The sequence below is a fragment of the Lolium perenne genome, chromosome 6, assembly GCF_019359855.2.
Source record: "Lolium perenne isolate Kyuss_39 chromosome 6, Kyuss_2.0, whole genome shotgun sequence".
NCBI classification, from domain to species: Eukaryota; Viridiplantae; Streptophyta; class Magnoliopsida; order Poales; family Poaceae; genus Lolium; species Lolium perenne.
Window position 1 is genome coordinate 212105941 of NC_067249.2, and position 14437 is coordinate 212120377.

At 42.1% G+C, this 14437-nt stretch overlaps 1 protein-coding gene and 2 long non-coding RNA genes across 4 annotated transcripts; 2 read left to right on the top strand and 1 right to left on the bottom strand.

The window, feature by feature from the left end:
- Nucleotides 1-917: 917 nt before the first annotated feature.
- On the top strand, nt 918-3649 carry LOC127306194 (uncharacterized). Its single transcript, XR_007854502.2, has 3 exons — nt 918-1355; nt 1447-1959; nt 3289-3649. It is a non-coding gene; the product is annotated as an uncharacterized lncRNA (long non-coding RNA).
- A 243-nt stretch (nt 3650-3892) lies between these two features.
- On the bottom strand, nt 3893-7330 carry LOC127306193 (uncharacterized). 2 transcript variants are annotated; one of them, XR_007854500.2, is made up of 2 exons: nt 4621-7330; nt 3893-4494 (listed from the first exon to the last, which is right to left on the bottom strand). It is a non-coding gene; the product is annotated as an uncharacterized lncRNA (long non-coding RNA). The 2 variants fall into 2 exon arrangements; XR_007854501.2 differs by having other exon boundaries at nt 4587-7330.
- Nucleotides 7331-8004: 674 nt separating this feature from the next.
- LOC127306192 (uncharacterized) lies at nt 8005-9843 on the top strand. The gene is made up of 3 exons (XM_051336806.2): nt 8005-8310; nt 9020-9246; nt 9339-9843. Exons 1-3 carry the CDS (start codon nt 8086-8088, stop codon nt 9469-9471), a joined length of 585 nt encoding a protein of 194 aa, XP_051192766.1. The 5' UTR covers nt 8005-8085; the 3' UTR covers nt 9472-9843.
- The last annotated feature ends 4594 nt before the right edge of the window (nt 9844-14437 follow it).

Here is a 14437-nt window from a genome sequence, read left to right on the forward strand (position 1 = left end):
TGGCGCCGCAAAACTGAGGCCCAGAGACCAAATCCGTTCCGTTTGCCCACAGACTGATTCTTAGACCTGCAATGGTGATTCTTGGACCTGAATAATAGGGTTTCTTGTTCATGGTCGAAGTTGTATCGCTCTTTGTTTTCTCTTTGTTTACTCTTTGATCCTGATTTTTCCTCATGTTCTCCATTTAGTTTTAAAAATTTCTAATCCTTTTCACCTAGCTCGGAATATGAAAAAAAAGGAATGAACTTCCCTATCATTAAAAGAAGATTCAGGTATTTTTGGATCCTGATCTGAGTTGCACATATACTTGGAATTTTCTTCACTCTGAATTCACCATAACGCTGCGTGTGAGATGGTACGGGTGCAGAATGGGATAACTAAAATATACTTGGAAATTGGAATGCTGAATGGTTGATGCGGTGTAGAACGGGATAGCGAAGAAGTACTGGTTATGTTATGCAAAATAGAAGGGACTCGTTCAGTAGAAATGGATGTAGCTGAGGGACTTTCCTGCAATTGCCAATGAAGGCTGCACATATCTCAAAGCAATTGTGGACGTCCAGGACTAGCCCGGGACGCCCACATATATGTAGCATTGGTTTTTCGTCGCACCCTTCTCGTTCGTGCGTGAGAGGTTCCAGCCAGGGAGTGTCCGCTCTTGTTTGTAAAGTTGGATGGACGATGTATGGCTGAGATCGTTTGGATCACCACCCTCTCTGCCTTTTTATATAATATATATATATATATATATATATAGACGCGCTATTTGACTCCCTGGGGGCAGAATATTATTCTACACCCGGGTCGGCCTATGCACGAGCGGCTCCATCCAAAGCGCGCCGAGCGCTCCACCAGTTCGCGCTCACCAGGCCGTTTTGGGAGTGAGTATAATTTTACGGCATGCATCACCCGGTTCCACCCGACCTGTTTCCTGTGGCTTCGCACGTCGCGGCACCGTACACCTCCCGTAATAATTTTTTTGCACTGACAGTTTCTTATCTAACCGGGGAGTCCGAGCTACTCAGCCCACTACCCAGCCGCACCTTTTTTTTCTCCTGGGAGCAGTTGGGGATTCGGAATTTGCCCAGCGGCCATCGGGTGCGCGTCCGGCGGCGAGAGGTGGCCGGGGTAAGTGACCAAGCAAGCGGCAGATAGCGTCGTCGTCGACGGGTGAAATAAGCAGCCTCGTGGTCGGTCGTCCGAAGCGGCAGCAGTGGCGGCGTGGTGTGATTGGCTTCAACAAGACCGACTCCCATCGGAGCGGAAGGGGACGGGCGGCTGTTGGATTGCAGCAACTTGTGACTTCGGTGGGCTCAACCTTAGATTCTGTGCGTGCTGTCGCATCCCCTTACAAGGTACATGAAGGTTTGCTTGTTTTCAATCGGCGTGCGTGAATTTCGTTATGGCCTCCGCAAGATCTGATATGTGCGCATTTTCCTATGTCAGCCGAGACTGATTTTTTTCTGCCTAGATGTGGCGATCTGGTCCGCTAGGTGAGATAAGATGTCAGGGATAAATTAAAAAGAACTTATGTCTCCGCAGATTAGACCTACGGCTGCCTCAAATCCTGCTACTATTCTTTATGTGCCTTCCATAAACAGAGCTACTAATCATGTTGTGTGTGTCTACAATTCATTGATTCTGTCAGGTTCAGCTCCATTTTTTCTGTTCTGAACCCAATCAAATGTTCACTATTAGACTAAGCAATACAAGATTCAGATGATAAACATATGCATTATTAGATGTATGTAGGTTTCATGTCATCTCAGGGCAATGACGGCGTGGTGGCGGCGTCAGCTGCCTGGTCGGGCCGCACGGCGGGTGGTGGCTGAGGGTGGCCTCGGCATCAGAAGAGCGTGTGGCAGCTGCGGGATGCATCGTGGTGAGCAGAAGGCCCTCTTAACTGTGTCGTGGGTCGATTCACGGCGAGCGGAGAACGTCGGTGGGCTTTGACGTAAGGTACGGTAGCTGGCCATTCCATACTGTGTAAGTTTTTGCATTTAAATCACATAGTAGGATGCCAATTACATGATACACTTCAATCTTCATAATATGCAAAGAAAATCCTTAATTTTACCCTTGCCCTCTTTCCGGCCAGTTCATCTGGTAGGCAGCTGATTCAGGTTTAAACTACCAGCCATTATTCTGTCATCCCCATCTTCAACAGTTTGCAAATGTCATATTTCAGAGGTTAAACTCTAGGATTGATAGATTATTCCTGTTAGAATGAGTAGTCCCTGTAACCAATATAGATTAAACACCTCTGAAAAAAATACGAGAGCCAAGAGAGGCTGGATGTGTTTTCTTTCTTGCACAGGGATGAGTGAAGTTGGATCTAGAGAGAACAAATAGCAAGTCCAGTGGAACTCGAAAGCACAATCTGTCATCCTAACATTTTCTGCATTCTGCACAGGAGAAAACGGGTTTGTAAAAATGAATCAAAAGTGAGCCCAAAAAAAGTACTTTTACAATTTTCATTTTCTTAGGTTGTCTATCCAAGTAATACACATAAAAATGTCAGGCAATAAAATGCCTTTTCCTATCAGACTCGTATGATCTACTTAGGCAACATGGAACGGAGCTGAGAAATAAATGTCCAATTGAGGACATTGTATCTGTATTAACAATTTACCATGCTGAACAAAACTCCTCTATTGAAACCGAACATGGTAGCCGTGGTAGTGGTACTGTCCCATTTATACAAGACACTCCGAAAATTAATCATATTTCCAGAAATCCGATTCTCTAATGCTTCATACCCCTTTTTTGTCAGACTTAAATGCTTTCTGAAAGTTCTGCCTTAATACTAGCAGTTTCTGAGTTGTGTAAAATATTACAGTGCATCCTTGTTAGTCACAAACTTGTCTTAGACATGCTCCAACTTAACCCGAACAAGATGCAACACCTATTTAACAACTACAGTTGGAGAATCATGTAGCTGTTTTCCTTTTAAATGGTTTCTAATTACCTAGAACTGATGCAATTGCTTCACGGTTAGTTCATGTTCACTGTAAATTTTTCACTAACATAACGTGCCCTACATAGGATGCTTCTGTTTGAGAAATAACACTAGGTGACTCAGGTACATATTTTTAAACAAAAATGGGAACATAATAATACCATTCTCATAATTTTATGTCGTGAGCAAGTGCTCACGTGTTATTTTTCATGTCGTGAGCAAGTGCTCACATGTTCAGACTTTGGCTCCGTCTTTCAGTTCACTTAATGCCTTGTGATGTTATCCTTCTATTCTTGTGAATTTTCATCAATAGTGTTTTTTTATTGCAGACGAAGATGAATCAGCACAGCTCTCCTGCGTCATCTTGAACGATTTGAATGAAACTGGGCCTTTACCTGATTCTTTGGAGCAGTTTAGACCCGTGAAATTCATATCTAAAAAACTTGATTTGAAGCTCCCCTTGTGCATACTCTCCCTAAAACAAATTGCACTTCTGTATATAGCTGAATATCTTTATTCTTGTGTCTTGTCTATGTAATGTGGCTTATGAATCCTTCCTTCTATTGGTGTCATACCAAATCATATCTGGAATTGTTGTAATGCAAGAATGATACATGTCACCTACGTGACATTTTGTAATTCACATTTTTTATGTCCCATTGTATTACCATATTTATTATGGTGTGTTGACTTGTGCGTCAACATAATTTCTTTACAAGAAATAGCTGATGTAATTGGAGGTCCTACTTCCTTGATTTCTTATGTATGCCAATTTGAACAGATCTCTCTGTAGCTAGCAGATTAATTTTTTTATTTTTAGAGCTGAAGGGTCGTAGGTAGATGTAGCTAGCTTAGTGGTCAAGTATATGCAAATGCTTGTATGGTCGACAAATATGCAGGGCTAGCTAATTAGCTGAGCTTGCAAATTCCAAATAGTGCACAATGAATTTAATTAGGCATAATCAAATTTGTGGAAACATATATTGTTCCAAGATCAAGTCCTAGGCAAGCGGACCTAATTTTAACAGCCGGGGTTCACAGAAGGATTTAGTACAAACTGAATTGAATTGGATGTCTATAACGTAGGAATTCCGTAGCAAATACCATAATTTCCACTCATGTACCACGAAATTCCATCTTTGGAAAAGAAGGCCTTTAGAGCCACTAATTACAGTTTGCTTTCCGGCGCTGATTTCTCCCATAGCTTATCTACCTGGGAAAGACCACACCTGACCAACACAATTATGTCACTGTCTTGCACGCTAGCTCATGTCGTAGCTTATCCTTTGACAGTCACTAGAATTTCCTCCGACGAATTGTGATAGCCAGCTAGTCCCGTAGGGAAGCAGTGTCGGAGAGACTTGTCCAGGGAGCTGATATCCGATACGAAGGCGCTACTGCTGGAGTCACCGATAAGAGCTAAGGCGCCACTGCCATTGGGTGCCTGAGGCCTTTGGTGGGGACGGGAGCCTCCAGTATTGACCATTGTACTGCATCTTCCGATCCTCTGCTGCATCCCTCTTCCCACTGTCAGTCTAGGATAATGTCATCGCAGGGTTAGATCGCTTACCCAACCAGTAAGCAAAACACTGACTCAAACTAGAAATATCAATCGGTAAGTAATTACTAGTGACTGGGGAAGCAAGTTGCTCGACGATGACCTTGGACGTGCAGCAATGGACAAAACTGAACCCGCCGTTAAAATTGTTGAAGCCAACAGAGAACATGCCGAGGGGGATGTCCATCACACATACCAATTCCTTTATTGGTAGCTGGACAGATGTACTCCTTTATTTCTAGGTGTCTACATATACCCACTTCCAAATAAATCAACAGAAATACCATTAAGGCAGCATCTGTGCTCTCAATATACCATTTTGTGTTGCGCCAAAGCCATCCGCCGCCCGCTGTCCAACTAGACATAAATATCGAGCAAAGTTTAGAAGTAGTGTCTCGCTTGTAGCTATTGGCCTACTGCCAAAATTGCGAAATGGAAATGTTCAAATAGCATAATGGGTGTGCAATAAATGGAAAAGCATGGAGATAACAATGTAGATGATCTTTATCAATATCAAATGAGAGTAAATAAACAAATGTCTATGGAAGTCATGCAGTGGTAAACATCTAGCTCTGAAAGACAGGAAAAAAAGGTTAAAGATGAGGCATGAATCTTAAGAAAAAGGGGTGATATGGATCTTCCAATATGGAATCAAAGCCTGGGCCGAGCAAACATAAAAAAATGTTTGTTTCAAGAATTAGCCACATATGATAAATCTGTAAGCTCGAGAAGAGATTAGAACATAAAACTGATTTTCTATTGTTCCACCAATAAGTGGCTGATGTATCTACGACAAGGAGACAAAATAATAAATTCATTCCATGAAGGATCAGAAATTATTCCATTACGGCGTGTAGAAGGTGAGCCAATATTTTCTTTTCTTTTTAAATGAAAAGTTGCACACTTAGTAATAACCTTGTTCCTCCAAAAAAAAGTAATAACCTTGTTGGCATCAATGAAAGAATAAAACCCAGCCATGTTAAAATAAGAAGGTTTAGCGATAAATTAGTCAAATGCTTATAGGTGGATCAGAAAAATATTTACCTCCTAAACAGGTTCAATATATTCCTGAAGAAAAAAAAGGCAACATGAAGTTCAATTGCATTAGAAATAAGGAAGTAATTCTAAGACATTTAGAGAGATAGTAACCGTAAGACAAAATCGGCTAGATGGGTTAATCTTGTCGAAAGCAGGAGGATGCAGCAGCATAGACTGAAAAATATATAATGGCGAAGAACGTAAAAACAAGATTAACATTGTGTGGAGGCTTTATTAATACAAAAATGACCATGTAGAGAAAAATTACAAATACTACAACATATGGAATCTGACTATTTTCTTTAAATAACCACACTCTCTCTATCTCATTCTGAGCATTCATTGCAATAATCATATAAACCATGTGTGAGCTTCATTTAATTCACATATCTAACCAGAATGTATTCCATAATGCCATTTATAGAACCAGTATAATTTTCATTCGATTTGGTACTTTCACATAGAACCTAGCTGAGCATGCCCACGAGCACTAGATTTTATATACAATTGAAGCCAACAAATTAAAAAGATGCATAATTACTTATCTAAAGATTCTTTTTTTACAGCAACAATAATTAAGTCTAGTAAAATTTAACAATTACAGACCAGGATAATGCAAAAAAAAAAAGGACTAATTAGTAGAAGGATGCACCGATTGCTGTTTAAAATTACTACAAGCAAGTAAAGTTGTTAAGAAACAGCTAACACCCTGAGATAAACGACATATCTCAAACACAACAGCACTACAGCTTCCCTTTAATACCCAACCTTTCCCATCATACCTCTCAACTCTCCTGAGATTTCCAAGCATCCGTAAACCAAATCTTGTATGGTGTTTCGTTTGATGTACCACCTCATCCTAGAATGGGTCCATCCATTATGCATCGGATTGTACCATGATTCTCTCTAGGACGACCACAACCATCATTTTGTACTAAGCAAAACAGGTTAAATTCAGAGATTTGTTTAGATGCAGTTTTACGGTCAGATGGTTAATTCACCATCGGTGTCCATAAACGAAATACCCCCATAATTTGGTCTACCGGCTCTCTCCACGAGCTAAACATAAAGCAACTCATCTCCTAAAACTACTAAATTCTTGGACCAGAGCAGGATGTGGCTGCTGCTCTGCCCTGCTACATCGAAAGAGCATGTCAATTCAAAGATCCAAGGCAGCATAATAATCAGCAAAAGCAGCTCGCACAGACCGAATCTTGAACAGATCGAAGTTATTGAGGGCGCAGCAAGAAATTAGGATAAGAATAGCAAGCAATTAAGCAAGTAGACAATTGGGGCACAGTAGCGGCAGGAGGACGATGAATTGAATTACTAATGTACGTGAGCTGGTGGCCTCCGGTCTCCCCCAGATCTTAGCTGCGGTCCTTGAGGAGCGGGTTGTTCCTCCGGGTGCAGTGTTGGTAGCGACACGCGCTGGATCCGACGCAGACAGCAGCGAGCTTGAGGTCATTCATCCGATGGCCATGGAGGAGCGGACCTGTACGCACGCGCGGTCACCTACCGCCCACCACGTCGCCGCCCGCCGCGATTCCCGGCTGCAGCCCGCTCGCCACCAGCCGCAATACACGGCTGCAGCCGCTCACCATCCGCCGCCCGCCGCAGTCTCAACTGCAGCCGCAAGCAGCAATCGCCAATGGAAGTCGCTCGCTGCCCGCCACAATTGCCATTGCAGTCGCAGCCAGAAACTGCCGGCTGCACACGATGCCCTCGATTAGAATGTGGGCTAGCTCGTAACATTGGTGAGAGGAAACTGTCGATGTAAAAGGGAAAAAAAATTACATCGATGCAGGGAAACTTTGGCCGCAACGCACCGGGTGTGACGGAGCCGGATGTGGCCTGGCTCGGTCGACCGACCCGGGTGTAGAATTGCTTATTCTACTCCCAGGGGGTTTAATAGAGTTTCTCTATATATATATATATATATATATATATATATATATATATATATATATATATATATATATATATATATATATATATATATATATATATATATATATATATATATATATATATATATTATATATATATATATATATTACTACCTCCATACCGGTTTAATAGTCAAATACGCATTTTGAGAAAGAAGTTTAACTACAAATTTGGTCAACAAAATGTGAGATATATGATACAAAAATTATACCATTGAATTAATATTCAAAAGAAGTTTCCAATAGTATAATTTTTGTGACACATATTTCATATTTTATTGATTAGATTAGTAGTTGAATTTTTTTTTTGAAATGCGTAATAGGTCTATAATCTGGTACGGAGGTAGTAGTGGAGATGGAGATATATAAGTACTCCGAGCGTACGAGCGATCCGTCTATGGCTCAAGCCGGAGCCCACCGATCCTCGTCCGGTCCGGTCCGGTCCGGTCCGGAGATGTAGTTGCGTTGGAGTCGAAGACGGAAGCAGGTCCAACCCTAAATAAGAGGGACACCGCACAACTCCCAGATCGGCAAGAGTAGTAGTTTTTTCTCAAAAAGAAAAGAGAAAGAGCTCATCGGCGATGGCGGCGGCGCTTCGAATTGCCGGGCGAAGGCTCATCGGCGCCCAACGGCTGCAGTCCAAGGTAGTTTACAAGTCGGTAGTCTCGCCGCTGATCGACAAGGAGCGGCGCCAGCTGCTGCCAAGTCTCGTCCCCGGCGGTCGTCAATACGGCATTTTACCTCTCCGATCTATGTCCTCCACCTCCTCTGGTGGCGCTGATGCCTACACACCAAAGTTTAATCAGGTAAAATTCGAACCAAGTTCTTTTACCATCGATTGCTTATTAGCTGGATTAGTGATTGCTAATCTAGCACACCTTGCGTGCTGCCGTACCAAAATAAAATAAGAGGGTAGATTCATCTATTTATACCAAATACAACACCGTTAATGTTCATCCGGTGCTGCACTTTTCAGGATATACTTGTTTTCGGCACCTGATTAATGCATAATTTTGGCTCTAATTTTTACTTGTAATATGCCTAGAATATATTGAATAACATAATTTTGCAAGATGCATACATCTAATCTATATGAAAGAAAGAACTTGATTACTCTGCATTCTGGATTTAGTCAAAATCAAACTTTATAATTACTCCATATATTTGTACACATACTACTCCCTTCGTTTAATCTATATATATGAACACATACTACTCCCTTCGTCTATAATTACTCTGCATTCTGGATTTAGTCAAAGTCAAACTTTATAAAATTTAACAAATGATATAGAAAAATCTATGAACATATATAGTGCCAAATTCATATATCATGAATTTTTCCATTATGATTCTAATAATACTAATTTACAAACATAACGAAGTTTGACTTTGAGTTAACCTAGAACGCATGGTAAATAAAAACATAGGGAGTAGTATAGTCAAAACATGTGATTTTTGTCTTACATTTCTGGAGTAACGGACCTTGATGACTACAAACTCATCTTCTGTCACCAGCAACCCAGTGCAGAACCTGACCCACATGAACCTAACCCAGTGCTTGACCCTGAGGGAGCATGGGCCTATCGTCGGATAATGGAGATCGAAACTAAGAAGCATGAGCTTTTCTACCTGCTGGCTGGCATGATCAAGAGATACCCGGGTAATAAGTACTCGAAAATTAACAATGAGCTGCCCCACAATCTTTTCCCACACATCGTGCCTAATCCCAATGACCCCATCTGGTACAATCATCATCCCAAACAATTACATATGCACATTAAGTTAATTTCTATACATTCATGTGGTAATTATTTATAATCATTTGTCTTTGTAGGCGGTACTGCCGAATGAAAGAAAGAATCAATAATAGCTTGGTTTATGGAATTCCTACAATGATGGCAGCTTGGATGTATCTGGATTGGGATGGTTGGCGAGACTTGTTTATCGATCTTCTTAGTCGTACATAAGCACTAGCCATGTTATCTACTGTTATCACTCGATGATGAGTGGCAGGGGAGTAAGTTTTCTTGCAATACACTTTGTTTTGGCTGAATGTAAGGAACTGCACTTTTTTCTGAAGCTGTCTCTGCTGCAGTTCTTGAACAAAAGTGCAATTTCTCGCATCAGGCCAACATAAAGTGTACGTTGTAAAGAAATATACCTTTATTAGTACTAGCACAATAGCATGAACCGCTCTCATATATTGGTTGTAATAACATATTATATTATGGGATTTCTGTAAGCCTAATGGTTCGTGATATACGTGTAGTTATGTTGATGGATATTGTAAGCTGGGTACCTGTTTATCTCTAATGCTTAAATATTTTTTAAAAAATCTAGCTATAATTCTTCATTTATTTGGGTTCAGCTAGTTTGGTTGGGTTGCACAAGGAGTAATCAGCCAGTTGTCTATTCTTTATTGCTTTTATGGGCCTTTGCAACTAAAGGTTTCTTTAGGCTTTCACTGGCTAGTGTATGCCCATCTGATCATCTAAACTCAACTTCGGAATGAATCTCTTTTGGGAGAGAACTATTGCGTGTTGTGACACAGTATGGATCAGTTATGCTGAACTACTAGCAACAAAACAAATAGAAAACGAAGCGACCATGAGATTCAGGGTGTTTCCTATTCGCCTTTTGCGTCCATTAGCGCGCAAACACCCACGTGAGCTGAATCTTGGGCCAAGCCCGTTAGCGCGGACATCGGCTAGAGACAACTGACAAGAAATCATCGGAGAGTAGGAAGATGCGCGAGAAACGACTTCGCTGCCGACAGGGATGACACAGCTGGCCGCGGCGTCGTCGGCTAGGCGAGGAATGGACCTCGCCGGAGAGGGGGATGGCGCGGCATCGCCGGCAAAGGCGAGGAAGAAAACTTAGGGGGGTGGGGGTGCCGGGTCTGAGGGTTTCGGGGGTGGGGAGCTCACCGGCAACAGGATCTTAGGGTTTCGGGAGGGGTGCGGGGTGCCAACCGGAGATGGAGTAGGGGGTTTAGAGGGAAGCCGGGGCGGCGGCGGACTGGCGGTGGGCTGTGGTGGAGGAGGGCAGGGCGGTGTGGCTCCACGTGAGCGGTGCCGGCCGCGGGTGGCAGCAGCCGGCGGCTTGGCCGACGGTGGTGGCGGGGAAAGTCAATTCGTGTCTCATGGAGGAAGATAGAGACGAAGGAGAAGACTGTGTCCATGGTGGGCTGCGGCCCACGGCACGCTCCCTTCATGCGTCGACCGGCTCGCGGACGCAGGAAGCGCCGAATAGGAAAGCGCTTTAAGCATGTGATTAGACTATATCGTTTAAGCGAACATGATCTGGCCCAGGCCCATTACGTACGCACCACGCACTCGTTTCGTGACTTGATTCAATTTGGCAATGGGCCCCATTCCCCGATCCCGGTGGTTAATTCACCTATTAGGGAATTGTTTTGGTTAGTACTTCATCCCCGTGGGAGTCTTATTGGAGGCAAACTCTTCCCATTAGGCAAAGTGGGGATGGGTCTGTGTTACCACTATCCATACCCGATAACCATGAAATCCACGTTAGGCACATGACATGTGGCACTATATATGGTACAAGATAGGTGTGTATAGATACCAAAAAAAACCCTAATCCTATTGTACTCACATTTCCCCTCCCGTCTCCAACCGCCCTAGTCCCCAAATCCCAACTCCCAAACGCTCGCTTTTCCTTCCTAAACTCCTGATATAGCCGGCCCTATCATACCACCATGTTGTCATTTTATTTTGGGCTCATAGTTACTAGCTAAAGCGGGGATGGTTAACCGATGGTTATTTGTTTACCCGATGGGGATGGAGATGGTAAAAGAACTAGCCCAATGACAGTTAGTGGGGATGGGGATGGAGAAAACTTTCCAGCATGGAGATGGTTATGGTTGAGCAATAACCAGTGGTTAGTGTCACCGTTGCCATATGAAGACTTGATCACTGCGACATTAAGGTCTGTATGTTTTCTAGTGGTTTTTAATTCGAATACATGTTTAAATTTGAAAAGTATTTTAATTCAAAAAATTATTCAAATTTCAAAAAAAATCAAATTCAAAAAAAGTTCAAACTAGAAAAAAATTCAAAACAAAAAATTTCAAATTAAAAAATGTGTATATTTGAAAATAGTTCAAACTAGAAAATTGTTCAAATTTTAATATTTCTTTTGAAATAGCAAATTCAAAAATCATTTCAATTTGATAAAATTCAGTTCTGAAAAACGTTCAAAAAATTGAAAATGTTCAAATTTAGAATAATGTTGGATTAAAAAAATTGTTAATATTTTGAAATCGTCCATATTAGAAAAAAGCAAAAAAGAGAAAACATAAAAAGAAAAGAAAAAACAGTGAAAACCATGGAAAACCGGGAAAAAAAACCACCATAAAAACCGAACAAAACCAGGCCGAAAGCCTCTAGAAGTTTTCCAAAACCGGGCAACTAAAGAACCTATAGACCTTAAACGAAATAGAATGTAGGGGGCGGAGGGGGGGTGTGGGAAAAACCAATTTCCCGCACGTTAGTGCGCGGGAATACGCGCCGCGCGCTAATGGGGCGATCTTGGGTCGCGGCCCATCAACATACACGGAGCCGGGAGCTTCGGGTTCCGGTCGAGTTTTCTCTGCTTTTTTGGGTTTTCTTTGGTTTTTTCGGTGTCCTTTCGTTTTTCCAAATTTTATTTTTCTATTTTTGGTTTTTTCTGTTTTGAACATATTTTAATTTAAATAATTTTTTAATCTGAATATTTTTAAAATTCGAGCAGTTTTCAAATCTGATATTTTTCAACCTTGAGCAAATTTCAAATTTGGGCAATAAATTTGAAATTTCAAGCAAATTCCAAACGTGAAGAAACTTCGAATTTGAGCAAATTTTAAATTTCGAGGAAAATTCAAATTTGAACAAATTTTGAATTTGAACAATTTCTTAAAATGTGAACTTTTTCAACTTTGAACATTTTTTGTAATCTGAATGTTTTCAAATCTATATTCTTTTGAAAACATCAATAGAAAAAATGCAGAGGAATCTTTCCTTTAGTGGCTGGGCCGGCCCAACACGTACGTGGGAGGGGGAGCCTTCCGTGCGTGCGCTACTCCCGCACGCACGCAGGTGGGGTATAGGTGCTCCCGGGGGTGTGCGGCGTCCCAGATACACGCCGCAATAAGCGGTGAATAGGGTTCACCGTTTCAGTTTGGAATAGGAGCTTGTAGGGATTCGTAGCATTGAAAACAAAAAATTTCCTACCGCAAAAACGAATAACAAGACAAGATCTAATCTAGTAGATGGTAGCAACGAGGTGAAGATCATCATATCCTTGAAGATCGCTAAGCGTTAACGAGATAGATCTCGTGGCTGATGTAGTCGATCACTTGTCGCTTGCAAAAAACGCGTAGAAGATCTTGATAGTGCCATAGTCGGGCAGCACCTCCGCACTCGGTCACACGTATGGTGTTGATGACGACGTCCTTCTCCATGTTCCAGTGGGCAGCGGATGTAGTAGATCCTCCTCGAAATCCGTCCAGCACGATGGCGTGGTGACGGTGGTGGTGGAGATCTCCGGCAGCGCTTCGCCGTAAGCACCGCGGGAGAATTAGGAGGAGGGAGTAGCTAGGGTTTGGGAGAGGGAGGGCTCTTGGGCGCCAGCCTTGGGAGCCCTGGGTGGTGCGGCTGGCTTGGGTGGCCGTCCCCTCCCCTCTCCCTCTCTTTATATAGGTGGAACCCTCTAGGGTTGCCCCAAAACCAATTTGAAGTCCAACTCCAAAAACTGCCATAATGGGGAAACCTAGGTGGAGTGGGATTGCTCCCCTTCCTTGTGCCTTGGCCGGCCAAGGTGGTGGAGTCCACCATGGACTCCACCTTCCCTCTTGGTTGGCCGGCTAGGGTTGCTGGAGTCCATCCGGGACTCCACCTTCCATAGTGATTTATTCCGGAAGCTTCTACAACATTCTAGTACCTTCCATAAATGCACCGGATCATTTTCAAACTTGGAAAGTGACTTCCTATATATGAATTTTATTCTCCGGACCATCCCGGAACTCCTCGTGATGTCCTGGATCCCATCCGAGACTCTGAACAATATTTGAACTTCATTCCATATTCCATATCTACTTAAAATGACATCAAACCTTAAGTGTGTCACCCTACGGTTCGAGAACTATACGAATATGATCGAAACTCTTCTCCGATCAATAACTAATATTGGAACCTGGAGACCCATAATAGCTCCCACATATTCAACGATGACTTTGTGATCGAAATAACCATTTACATAAAATAATGATTCCCTTTGTCTCGCGATATTTTACTTATCCGAAGTTTGATCGTCGATATCTCCATACCTAGTTCAACTTCGTTACCGATAAGTACTCTTTACTCGTACCGTGATATGATATCCCTTGTGAGCCAGTCACATGGTTGCAAGCTAATTGGATGTCATTCCACCGAGAGGGCCCAGAGTATATCTATCCGTCATTAGGATGGACAAATCCCACTATTGATCCACGTGCTTCAACCCTATACTTTCCGAACACTTAATGCCACCTTTATAACAACCCATTTACGAAGTATTGTTTGGTGTCATCAAAGCATCCATCCGGCGTAGGTGATTAACATGATCTCATGGTCGAAGGATTAGGTTACTATATATTTTAAAACTTGAAGCACAACGAACTAAATGACTTGATCATATGATACGCTTACTATGGGTGTATGTCCATCACATCATTCACCCAATGATATGAACTTGTTATTAATAACATCCAATGTTCATGATCATGAAACTATGACCATCTATTAATCAACAAGTTAGTTTAACAAGAGGCTTACTAGAGACTCTTTTATGTTTACAAAATACACATGTATTAATCTTTTCGGTTAATACAATTATAGCATGGGATGCAAATATTTATCATAAACACAAAGATATAATAATAACTATTTTATTATT